General features: G+C 40.5%; 1 protein-coding gene across 3 annotated transcripts in view; it reads right to left on the bottom strand.

The window, feature by feature from the left end:
- Positions 1-641: 641 nt before the first annotated feature.
- VWF (von Willebrand factor) overlaps positions 642-13,732 on the bottom strand; it is a 263,892-nt gene continuing 250,801 nt past the window's right edge. For all 3 annotated transcript variants that reach the window (XM_090043875.1, XM_090043874.1, XM_090043876.1), the window contains exons 51-52: positions 3,948-4,045; positions 642-987 (exon numbers count right to left, since the gene is read on the bottom strand). In XM_090043875.1, coding sequence (XP_089900001.1) covers positions 802-987; positions 3,948-4,045 — 284 coding nt within the window. In that variant the 3' untranslated portion in view covers positions 642-801. The remainder of the gene's footprint in view (positions 988-3,947; positions 4,046-13,732) is intronic.

Genomic DNA, 13,732 nt, shown 5'->3' with positions numbered 1-13,732 from the left:
CTCCCAGCCACAGCTGCAGCCACTCCTGGAAGCAGCTGTAGCAATTGGCTACAGTGATCAGCTATCACGGTATTGGCTGTGGGGGTCCCCCCGGGCAGCAAGATCGTTCTCCCCCCCGCCCCCAGGCAGCGAGATCAGCCATGGGGGACCCCCCTGGTCAATGGGACTGGTCACAGTGGGGGGGGCACATGCACCAGTGGTGGGACACTGACCAGGCCCTCATCCCCTTGCTTTTACTCGTGGCAGGTTAGGGTGTTCTCTGTGTCTTTGTGCAATATGCTTTCTAGTTGTGCAACAGGAATGTTTGTGTAGTTTTAGGAACGGGTCAGGCACACACTTTTACAGTATGGTTTAGATAGGGATGATCCTGCCTTGAGCAAATGTTGAACTAGATGACTTCCTGAGCACCCTTCCAGCCCTACTTATCTATGATTTTATGATGGAGTTACTTTTCAGCAACACTACATTTGTGTTGAACATAGTTAATTTAGGATTAAATGAGTAATGACACTTGAAAAAAAGGACAGTTGGAATATGTCTCACCAATATTCAGAAAGTAAAACAGGCCAAAATGCTAGTAAATAAGCTTACAGGGGTGTAGGTTGTAGCCATGTTGGTCTAATAAGCTGTCAGTAAATAAGTTGTCAGTAAATAAGCTTTACTTTTATTGCTTGGTACATTGATACAGTGAGTGCAGTAGTTGTAGCAATATAAAAAAAGCCACTTAAATGAGAATTGCCAGGTAAATTCCCATTTGTCATAAAAATTAAGGTGAAATGAGTATGCTTCTGGACAGATCCACTATGTGCATTTACGGGGCAGACATTCACACGCCAAGGCAGACGATACTGCATGCTGCACCACCGTGCCGTTGACACAGAAAAGAGGGACTTCCACCACCTCTGTCTGAGTAGCTGTACAACACCTGCACTGATCTTCCCACCGATCCAGCTGAGTGGTATATTTGGTACTGCTTTGACATTTGCCCTGAAAGGGAAATAAATGACAGTATGAATCTGGTCAAACTATTCAAAGTTAGTTGAGTAATTTTCAAGGTCCAGATTCTGCCCCCAGTTACACCCAGGCAAGCACATGAAAGTTGATGGAAGTTTTGGCCTGGGGTTCAGCATTTGTCTGGACACATGAAGTATGAGATGAAGAGCAATCAAATATATTAGTCCAAAGTCTTATAGCTCCAGTAACATGTCTATACCCATGAGAAACTGCTAACCAAAAAAAAATAATGTCACACAAACAAATAGCTTCAATAAGATATCCTACAAGGCTTTTAATATTGTGGTAACTTTCCTGGGCTCAGGTACCACCAGGAAACACTAACAGGAAGCACTGTTTAAAGTTTAAAGCACTTTTTAAAGTTTGTATTAAAAAGTTTGTTCAGTTGGATCTAATAAAGTATTGTGGAGAGAAGTCACAAGGGCAATAGGATCTTAACAGCTATTTCAGACATATCTAGGAGTTCTTTATTTCCTGTCCTATGTACATTCATTATCCCTATCTTTTTATGCCATTCTCCTCAAACTCTCTAGTGGATTTTTTTCCTACCACACTCTTCTAGTTTTTCTATATCTGTCCTCTAATACAGTAACTCAGACTATACACATAATTCAAGCTGGGCAAAACTTGTTTTTGATAGAAAATTGGGTTTTCAATTAAATAAAAATTTGCAAAGTCTACTTTCTTGAAAAGTTTTTTGCATAGTAAATGGTAAATTAAAAACTGGTGTTCAGAGTTGGGGTTTTAACCACAAATTCCAGTTTTCTTTGCCAAGTTTTGACTTCCTGTCAAAATTAAGAAAATTTCAAAAAAAGTTAAAATTAAAAACTACTCTATTTTTTCCTACAAAAGTTATATTTTCTATCAATATTTTCTAGGGAAATAACATTTTCCAACCACTTCTAAAAAGCGTGCAGTACTTGACTTTACCAGTGCTGCACAAAGAGGAGTACTGTTTTTTATCATGATTTAGTACAATTACCTCTACGTGCCTTGACTGCAATCAATTAAATATACTGGAGAAAGCAACACAAAAAATGTCTCACTTTGATTTCTCATTGATATTCCACATCTTATTGTATTTTATCCTTATTAGATTCATTCTGTTACTTAGCCTATTTCTCTAATTTATACAGATCAAGTTGCATCGCCCAATCTTTTGTACATTTGTTATCCATGTTCGCTATTCTAACTATTTGCAGTGTGTCAAAACAAAATAAAGAGGAGAAAATGGTGAACCCAGTAGTCCTTACTTTGGTTTTATTCAGTCCTTACTTGAAAAAAAACAAACAAACAAAACATGTATACCACTCCCTTTAGGAAGGGCTAAGATTTCAGGATTTGGAAAATTTACATCATGCCTTTTGTGCTATGGTATCCCAAATTGTTTCACAGGTGGTGTGCATGTGTGTTAAAGATTGCTCAGTAACTCCTTGATGCAGTAATTTCTGAAAAGGAACATAACAGACACTCTGTCTCTCATAACATTATTTAACAGCTTTTAGGAGGGGACCTAAAACTTAATCTTACTTCAAACAGCATTGGGAAGTTGGAATTGGTAAGACGATGTCACAGAAATTGATACATTTTTCTAAAGTAAAATCTGTACTCTTAGGAAAAGTGCCATTGATCCTTTCCGGGTTGGCAAGCCGGTCAATTGATCAGCCAAATATTATCAACTGAGCAGTCAGCTGACCGCATATTTTTGACTGGTCAAAGATTATAGCAGTTTTACAAAAGAAAACTTACAAAATTTGTGCTTTGTCTATGTATTATTTGGACCTATTAGCAATTATTTTTTACAATTTTTGACTGAAATTTGACCAGTCAATTGACTGAACGTTATCTGACTGGTCAAATACCCAACCCTATCTTAGACACAACTGGCACTCAGTTTGTGGAGACAGAGCATATTGCAACAATTTTCTTATTTTGGAGACAGGTAGGTACTGGACAGGAATTCTGCACTATGGGAACATCCTCCTCTCAAGCAGAGTATAGCCAGAAGACCATCTTGGAAATGATGGCAAATGCAATCTCAATGCATTCAACACCAAAATTTTTCCAGCTTGTCATGGAAAGGAGAAAGACCCTTATTTATCTACCACAATAGCCAAAGAAATGATAGGGTGCTAAAGAAAACCGCCTCACCCATTAACCTCGTGGGATTTAAGGAAATAATTTCAAGCATAACAAAAAACAGAATGAGGAATTATTCTGCTGAAGCCAGCCTGGGAACAAAGTTTCTCAGTTACTTCCTAGAGCTGTCTATCAAAGAGCAAAGGAGACATCTGGAAAGAATGTTATGCTCCTGTTTCAAATCGAGTTTGTTGTATTATATGAAGTTACTGATGAATAGGAAAATTCCACAGCATTGTGCTTTTGTTCAAATTATGGAAATACATGAGACATGTAGTATAGGGCATGGGCTAAGGGAAAAGTCATGTCCAATATTGCAAAGCCCATTTTTTTAAAACCTGCATATCTAAGTGTTAGGTGTCTAAATACAGTTGTTTAGGAACTGATGGATTGGCTTAGAAGTCTAAAAGGGGTTATAGGGTGTCTAACCTCAGATACCCAGCTTTGAAAGCTGGGCCCAATGAATATGAAATTCATTCATATGCAGGAGATTTTAGCATAGCCTCTGGGACCCTGTATGTTTTTCAAGGAGCATGGGGAAGCAATAGTATGACTGAAGCCTTTATACTTTCTCTGTGTTGTAAACGTGGCTTCTGTATCAGCTTGAAGGAGAAATATTTTGCAGAATTGAGTTCAAATTCACATAACTCTAGTTGTCCCAGTCTGTAATGGTAACTGGAACAGGGACAGAAGTGGGTGTGCCATTCTGTAGGATGGAATGGAAACCACTGAGAAGCAAAAGGCTTTCCCCCCCAGGTGGAAGGAGGGATAAAAAGAAAATAAATTTTTCTTACCTCACAATAGGAAATCAGTACTTCATTTTCAAGTAGGCAGTCATTGATATTTATATGTTTTAGCCTAGAAACAAATGGTCTGCATTCTGCTTCTACACCTACCAAATAAAGAAAAAAGGCAATTACATCAGTTTGTAAATGTTGCCAGTGGTTTTACATGCATCTTTGTTCTTTTTTAAATCTCTGAACACTACTTGGTACTTATTACAACCAAATACATACAGCCATCACAAGAGCTCTAGGAAAACAATGATGTGTGCTTCCCTGGGGCAAATAACGTAGTGATGTGTGAATACCTAATACTTCAGCTTTAAAAGTCTAATGAATAACAGAGTTCCTGTGTTAAAATTAAAGAAGCCAAATGGAAAGAAATGACAACAACAAAACAATCCTTTTTATGATGGGTGACGTTTGAAAGCCCCGTGACTGTCCTTCACCTACAACATATTTAGCCCTGATGTAAGAAAGTCCAGTTCTAGTGGGTATCGGTAGAGTTGCATTGTGTTACACTAGAAATTAATTTTGACTTGAAATCTGCCCTTATCCGTCTCTTGCTGTATTGCATAGTTTTGAAATCAGTGTCTTATTTTTCCCTTTAATAGGATTTGTGCTGGAAAATCTCGTGTTAACAAATAAAACAGGATGCTTTCTAATGGCATCTGAGGACCACACTATTCCACTGAGAGTATCTATTGAGATCATATTGACGAGGATTATTTCTAAGTACGTGTGGGCATGTACATGAGTGCAAGTGTTTACTACAACAGTTTTGTCTAGAGGCTCCGGAGTGTAAGATTCAGGCAATATAGTGCAGGAAAGGATCACACTGATATAAATACTTTATTCTCTATTCAGTCCGAGTGTGAACAGATACAATTACAGTGAGTATTTGTAGAGTAATACCCCATAACATCACAATTGTTATGAAATCAAAAATCTCCTGCACAGACCTTCAGAATGGACTGGCAGACCTTTATTAGAAATGTGCACTTTATAGACAAGTGCTAGATTTTGCATGAAGATAAGTGGGTTACATTCCACATTCCCACTACTTTACTCAGAGTGACAGCCTGAGCCAGTTGTCATCAGTGGAAGTTTTGCCATTGTCAGTAGGGTGAGGATTTCAAACTAATACACACTGCTTGGTGCTCCTGGTTACATCAGTGGATGAAGTTCTCATTGCCCTCTCTCTATCTGCTGAGGAATCCACACAGAAGTCACAGCTGTTCCTGACTTGCAGCATGTATTCGTTATTTGGAGGCTGGTTGGTTTTGGGAGGAACCAGAGCAGTGCTTTTGGTTATTCCCCACAATATATGGCACATATGCCTCGTATGTCATAGCAACAAGGTAGCTGTGCTGCTGCTCCATGGACTTGACAGAGTGCTCTCCTTCTCCCGCCTGTTTGTGGACAGAAGCCTACTGTACAGTAGGCTTCATGACTTGACCCACAGGACAGATGCTCTCCCAAGCACAAACCAATTCAAACGTCATACCAGAATACCATATCTTGGTCCAAACTCTATCAGTGGCCCGCATAGGCATAGCAAACACCTGCTGTTCATTTTCTTTATTTCCAGTGTTAACACAGACCATCACCATATGTACAGATGAACTGGCTTTACTTAATTCTAGCTAGCAACTGAATTTTCTATGACTGGCAGATAACCTGTTATTCAGAGCTCAAAGCTGTCTTTTACCAATATATCCTTGTTTCATTTTCTGAAACTTTCCATTATCATTCAGAGCGCACAGGAGTCATCTGAGTGACTGCACAATTGGCCAAATAAACACATGTGTTTTCAAGATATGAATCTTCCCGGCAGCTAAAGCAGCTGTCAGTACCTTTTCCAAGGTACTGTTGGCAGACCTATTGACTTTCTGCCTTTCCAGGGCTTCACATTTCACCTGAAAATACTCCATGAGCTTGTAAAGTGCTTTTGGCTGCAGGGCTGGAAGTGCCACTTCACTTTTAAAGTTTTCATCACTTCATTGCATAAAACTTGTCCAAGTAGAATGAAGACATGGGCAGTCACAATAGTAGACACAAATCCCATTTCAAAATAACTGTCATCAGCATCTCATCCTACCCTCCCTATTTCTTTGCTCCTGACTGATAAACCAACTACATTTCTTATTTCATTTTCACAAGCCACAACCCCTCCATAGACCTCAGGTCACATGCACATAATTTAATGCAACGTGTAGTCAAGGTCAAAAAACAAAAAAGCATAAGGAGCAGAAACCTAACTTTGCATTTTTCAGAAATAGAGATGTGGGGTGGAAAAGATCATCCTCTACAAAGAACCAAATACTTAACTAACACCAGCTCCTTGTCTCACACACACCAGCAAAAGCCTAGGAAAAATAACGAGCCCTGAGGTCCCAAAGGTCAGACCCTGCTGAAACAACTATGGAGGGAGGACAAAAGTAGACGGTCTCCAGCACTAAGACTATTCAGTCATGGGCTCCTTTACTGTCTGAAGTTAGGAACCATTAACACTAGCATATGAGCTACCTCAGCAGCTGTGGGATGATTCTGACTCAGCTGAGAAATGCAATGGTTTCTTAGACGTCCCAGCGCATACAAGCCCTGAGAGAAGCAGTCAGCCTCCAGAACTGAACTTTGAACTGGAGACAATTGGTTCTTTGAATAGGTACAAAAAGCAGAAAGACAAACACTCTCGAGCCTTGGAAAGGTTTTGCCACTGATGCATCGATCTTTACACTCATGAAAAACTGATTACTTCACTATCTAAGATTAAATAATTGTTACATTACTTTGTTTTTAGGGCAACTTTGCCAAGTCCAAACATTCCACATACATTATATAGCAGACTGCATGTACATAATGCAGGCCTTGATAGATTGTTAGGCCACCGGAGATAATTAAATAAAGAGTGGAATAAAAAGAAAGAAAGGCATGTACCTAAAAAAGATTATATTTGCTAGGCTCAGAGCTGCCAATCTGAAAAAACACCTGTGTGAAAGCATGATAAAGCTCCTTTAGAAATGCTGGGTGTGGGCCTCTGCTGGAGAAGCGACGAGGCAGCAGACAGAGAAAATGTGTCTTTCAGGTAAATATATTATGATAGCTGAAGGCTTAACATATGTACATTGCATTTAAATCTCTGTGAAATATAGCTGATCACCAGTGATAAAGCTCCTCCAGAAAATGTAAGAGAGTTCATGAAAATGCTACTCTAAGGTTAATGTAATGGGGGTGAAAGAAGGTTTCTGTACACTGCATTTGCCAGAAATGCTAAAAATAGCCCTTTGTCCTAAGACATGGTGGTGAAGGCCCCCATCCTCTCCCTGACCCCCCCAATCCTCCTCATGGACATGCCTGCCCCCCAATCCCTCCTATAGACCTTGCCGCCACCCAATACCCTTATGGACCCTGCCTGCCCCACCCAAATCCCTCCATGGACCCCCTGATCTCCCCCCCGCAACTACCTGCCTGTCCCCTGCACTAGCCCTACCCCATCCCAACTTACCTTAAGTCAAGGGGCTATTTTTAACTCAATCTAACCACCCCCTAACCTCCCCAAATGTCTGTATGCAGTCATTGTTCCATTTCAGAGATTGAGGTTGGCATCATAATGACTAACTGGTAAGGTTATACTTATTAAGTTAGACTCAGTAGTGTGTTTCGGGAGCAGGAGTGGATGGTTGAAGATGGTGTGCTTCATTCTAAACAAAAAAATGAGGCCGCTTTCATTTTTCTTCACTTTAACCTATCCTCCCACCCCCCATCCACAAGATCTTACAAGTCACAATTCTTATTCCCACACATGACAAGTAAAGAATCCCCTTAAATCACATGAGTTAATACACATGCTCATTTGGCTAAAGGATTCATGGCAGAGTGACAAGGGGGTAGTCCTTGCTTTAGTCACTGTTGTGGCTGCAATGTAGACATACCTAAGCAAACATTTTAAGCTGTCTGGCTCAAATACTGAGAGCAGCAATACATGGCAGCCAAAATCTCAGTGCAGGCTGCCAAACCCACCCAAGAAGTTGGACAAATACTCTTGTGTTGCTGAATTTATGCTGCTCAGAGTACCTCAGCTAGTTAATTTAAAGCTTTCTTGGGTACATTTATGCTACAATGCACTGACTCCAGCATCAAACCCAGCTCTGGTTCCCACCCCAAAGTTAACAATCGTTTCCAAGATTGCTTTTTCCAGACCAGGAGTAGGTGACTCCCTGTGTGGTGATACTAGACAGGACAGGTGGTGTTTGGTTACGGTATATTTACTTTGCACTATATAGGATACAGATAATGAACAAGGTCTACACAAGCTAGGGTGAATACTGGAAGTGGTCGAGCTATGGGAACACAGATTTCTGCCCTGTTTCTCATTCTAGGTATACCCTCACGATTAGGTGTTTTATAATGAGGGAAGACTACCAGGGCTTCTGTGTGCAAAGTGCCCACAGACAACAATCCTTGTCTAATCATTACAAAAGGTCTCCCATCTTTTCTCTAGCAAGAGAAGCATTGCACTCCAAAACCAGAGGCTTTGGAAATATGCTCAGATTGTGTCAGTTTGGAAAACAAATGGCCACACTGGAAGTTTACACACAGGCCTCCCATATGGGAGTGAATGGTATGGTTTGCTTTACTTTACATTGTAGGCACAAAGATAATTCATGGATAATAAGTTTGGTTCAGTTTTGGGACATAGTGGCTCCTGCCTGATGAGGGGCTCATGGTAGTGGTGGATCTGCCTGCACTGGAACACAGCACCTACACACTTTGCCCAACCTTGGAGCCCAGAGCTTGCCAGGGCTGCATCAAAAGTAGGTGGAATAGTATAAGTATAGGTGGTGGCAAGACCAGTATGTCCAGTGAGCACAGATTCAGCTCTTCCCTCTGCAGCCTCTGGATAACACTCTTTTGCAACTCCAATCTGAATTTAAAATAGTCTTCTCCAAACAGAATTCAATCGGAGCGAGGGACTGTAAGGACAATACCACTTTGCCTTCCCTCAGTGTGGGCTCATTTTTAGAGAGAGTAGCCCCTCGTGGCACAAGAAGGTACAATTTTCACCACCTGTAATGGACACTGTTTGGAAGTGGATGTTTTCTTTGCAGCTGTCCTTATAGCACCCACTATATTCTCTCTTTTAATGAATTACAGTCCCTGGTGAATCTTTTAACTAGAATGTTGAAATCTGTTTGATGCAAGGGTTAATAGACAGGTTTGCATACTAAATTTTTTCTTGGAGCCTGGTAGAAAAAAAGCCCTCTTAACTAAATTACCAGAGGGAGCCATTCAGTGATAGTCAAGTGTCTTGATACCTTTCTGACTTTTCTTTTTTTAAATTGGAACTCACTGATATATAGACAGGCAATCATAGTAAACACTCTTGGAGTTAACTTCCCCAAAGTAGGGTATTGTTACAGCAATTACTGTGCCTGTGTTGTGATGGTCTGCTGTGCCTGCTATCTTTTATTTATTAGCGCTTGCATAGAATTAAAAAAAGAGAGAGCACACAGAGGGCAGACAAGATGTTGTTGACATTTTAACCTTAAAAGGGAGTGCATTTTAATTTGAAAAGCTGTGCTAACTTCAGAATTATTCACTGATGGACTTGAAGAGCTTCAAACTGAAAGCCTGCATGTTCCCCAAAATATTCAAAGATTAGTGTGGGAATAAGGGCTCAATCTGGCAACCGTTATTCTTGCAAACTGGATTCCCACCTGAAATTTGTGTGTGAGGATCCAGTACACCCATAGTTAAGGGGCTGCCCCTTAACTATTTACTTTGGGATCTAGTGAAGCCATTCACTATAAATACATATTTGTTACATATTTCCTTCCATTTTTCATTACTAAATTATTTTTAAACAAGCAGGATTTCTACAAGTGTATTGCAGAGTCATAAAAAATTGGGCTGGAGGTCATCTGGTCCAACTCCCTGCTTTGTCTAAGCAATCCCAGACAAACATTTGTCTAATTTGCTCTTAAGAAACATTCAGGGATAGAGATTCCTCCACCCCTGCCCCAGGGATTCTTTCTAGTGCTTAGCCACTCGTAGAGTTAAAATGTTCTTCCTACTATCCAGCCTATATTTTGCTTGGTGCAATTAAAGACTTCTACTTCTTGACCCGTTCGTTACCTGCACCCACAGAGATGAGTCTCTCATCATGTCCTTTCGTGTATTAAAGGACTTATCCAATCCCCTTCATTTTAATTCAGAGAAGAGAAAATATCCCAATTCTTCCAAGCTTTTTTGTTTGTTTTAAATAAAGTCATCTTTTTTTTACACCTCTAATCATTTTTGTTGCTCCCCACTGAACTCTTTCTATTTTGACCACATCTTTCTTGCAGAACCTAAAACTGGACAGACAGTGTAGCAGAAAGCCCCCTTTGTACATTTTCCTTCCAGACATGGATATAACAGAAGCCCCTTCTTGCCTGCAATACCCACTTCCCCCCCATTTTGTGCATTTCTTTTCCAAGTACAGGCAGAGACTTAGCACGCTCATTGCATGGGTGTGGCAAGACTCAGAGCCAGCCTAGAAACTACGTCTACATATCAATTAAGCTCAGTGTCACTAAAAAAAAAAACAACTAAAATATCCCCTGCAAAGACTGTAAATATATCCTGTGCTAACCTAACTCACTTACTGTCCCCAGTAGCCTTTGATCCTCACTACCTCACATTGCATTTTTATATATTTCTCACAGTTCATTTTCATATATCATTTGTCATCTTTACCATGGCATTGTGTGTTTTATATTTTACACTTTTAAACTCTTAAGGAATATACTCCCTGTAGAATGAAGTTACACCCTGGACCATTGTTAAACCTGCATTGAAACAGTAATTGTAAAGTGATAAATCTGTTGAGTGAATGCAAGTGAATGATGATCATCAGTAGACAATAGTCTAAAGGAACTCCATTTTAGGCTAATCAAGCTAAAGAACCAATTCCTGGAACTTGAGCACTCACCCTATGGACTATTCCTGTAACCCATAACAATACAGCCATTAAGTCAATAAGTCAAGGGTGGACTCCTGAAACTTCAGGTACCAGCAGGCAGAGACCCCTGTGACTAACAGCTGTCAGGTACTACTACCCACGTGGGACAGCGTCCTCCAGATTCAGTAGCCAAGATGATGCTGGGGGATTACACAAGTCTGCCAGAAAGGGATGAGAGGCAGTGAAGCGTGACCCTCAATGGCACCCTCTCATCCAGCACCTGACCTACTGAGATAGAAGGACAAGCAGGCAACCCCCTTCTGAGAAGACTTCACCTTGAAGGAAGCTGACCATCAACAGCAGGCTCCAGGGCCTTGGATAGGTAGATATACTGAAACCAGTGCTCACAAACACTACAGCAGCCACCACACACTATACGACATGGGTTTGAGTGAGTGAGTGAGTGAGAGTGTGTGTGTGTGTGCGCGCACACACGCATGCTAAGGTGACCGGTACCACCCATAACTCAAAATTTGCATTCATGATTTTATTGGTAACTTCACATCCCATCCAATAAACTAGAATTTGTTGAGTTCGTCCTTTATAGCCAAAAACAGTACTCCAGGTGAAGCCACGCCCAAGCCAAAAAGAGGGAAGGCATCACCTGCTTCTACCTGAAAGCAACACTCCCACCAATACCACCCAGAATGCTACTGGCTTTTTTTTTTTTTTTTTACAGCAAGAGAACACTGTTGACTCAGATTCAGCTTGCAGCCCACCATATTCTCTAGGTCCTTTTCCATTGTACTGCAGCCTTGTGAGTCATTCCCTATTCTGTATTTGTGCATACAACTGTTCCATCTTACATGCAGGACTTGACATTTGTCCTTACTTTTGTTTACTTAATTTCTGATCATTTCTCCAGTTTTCAAGGGTCATTCTGAATTCTAATCAGTGCTCTAAAGTGTCTGCAATTCCACCTACCTCGCTATCATCTGCAAGTTTGCTAACTGTGCATTCATTCCCATTTTCTAGACCATTAATGTTAAACAACACCAGACCCAGAACAGGCCCCTGGGGAACCTTATTTGGTATGTCCTTCCAATTATATATTGATCCATTGGTAACTATTCTTTTGAGCATGACAAAGCAATCAACTATATATCCACCTTACAAAGGTTTTGTTTAGACTTAATTTCCTTGACTTACTGATGAGAATTACATGGGACACAGTGCCAAAAGCCTAGCTAAAATTGAGGTATATCACCATCCACTGCTCTCCCCTTCCTAATAACAAAATCCATTACCTTATAGTAAAAAGAATTCAGGTTGGTCAAGCATGACTTGCTCTTGACAAGTCCTCACTGGCTGTTCCTGATCGCCTTATTAACCTCTACACAACTAGAAATGAATTCCTTGATGACATTCCCCATGGTCTTTCAGGGCACTGAGGTCAGATTGACTGGTCTGCAAGTCCCCAAATCCACTTTCTCCTCTTTCTTAAAGATGGGCAGTATATTCAGTCTTTTTCAGTCATCCAAAACCTCACCCAAACTCTAGAAGTTCTCAGAAAGAATAGCTAATGGCTCTGAAATTACCCCAACCAAATCAGTACAGGCAACCCTGACTTAATGCTGTTTCGCTTAGTGCTATTTCACTATAACATTCATTTTAAATTGATAACTAAGTTCACTTAGCGCTCAGCAAGTTTTGTTATAACGCTCGCGGTCGCCATCTTGAGTCCTTAAAAACAATTGCAGTCACCATCTTGGGCCGTCAAATACTTTTGGTTTCGCTTAAAGCTGTTTTGGCTTAAAGCTTGTTTTTTCAGAAACCGATTAAGAGCACTAGGCAGGGGTTGCCTGTACTCTAAGATAAATCTCATTGGGCTCTGCTGATTTGAAAACATCCAGTTTCTCAAAATAATCCCTAACTTATCCTTTTGCTATACGCTAAGATAATTACCTCTTCCCCTATCCTTGCCACCTGGCAGCTGACCTTATTTGTGAAAACTGAAGTAAAAAATGCATTAAATATTTCAGCCTTCTCTGCATCTTCCTTATTAGACTACTCTCTACATTTATTAAAGGGACTTAATCCTACCTTGGTCTTCCTCTTACTTCTGATATACTTGTAGAACAGGTTTGGGGGTTGTTTTTTGTTTTATTATTGTTATTTTACATCCCCCTCTATACCTACATCTTGGTATGTGCTGTGGCCTTCCTGATTCTGTCCCTGCACACCTGTGTTATATTTTTATGGTCTTCTGTGATAATATCCTCAATTTTCAATTTTTTGTCACATTCCCTCTTGAAATTTTTACTCACTGAAGAGTTTGCTGTTTAGCCAGGCCAGTCCTTTGCTGCACTTCCTGTCCTCAATAATAGGATAGCTTTCTCCAGCTTAAGTAACAGCAGCTCTCCTGGATGCTTCTTCCCCTCAGATTTGCCTCTCAGGGGATCCTACCCACTAGTTCCATGAGTTTGTTAAAGTCTGCTTTTCTGAGGTTCAGCATCTTTACTCAACTGCTCTCTCTCCTCCCTACCTTCAGGATCTTGCTCTGTATCATTTCACAGTTATACTGTCACCCAAGTTGGCCTCCCCATTCTCAGCCCATTCCTCCCTGCTCAAGAACAGCAAATCAAGAACAGCTTCCCTCCCTATTCCAGTTTCTCTGCCATCTCTATTATTCAAAGTCTCACTAGAAGGTTTAATTGAAAAACATTAATCCAATTGATTATTAATAAACCAGTTTCTTCATATATTTTTACTGGGTGAAATAACTGATCACTGGACTTGCAAGCTCTCTGATGAGATGACTGCAGTCTTTTCAGTAGGAAGATAATGAATG

Source organism: Crocodylus siamensis, chromosome 4, assembly GCF_052110815.1.
Source record: "Crocodylus siamensis isolate JL-2025a chromosome 4, ASM5211081v1, whole genome shotgun sequence".
Taxonomy (NCBI): Eukaryota; Metazoa; Chordata; order Crocodylia; family Crocodylidae; genus Crocodylus; species Crocodylus siamensis.
The sequence above is the reverse complement of the archived record's forward strand: the minus strand, read 5'-3'. Positions and strand labels throughout refer to the sequence as shown.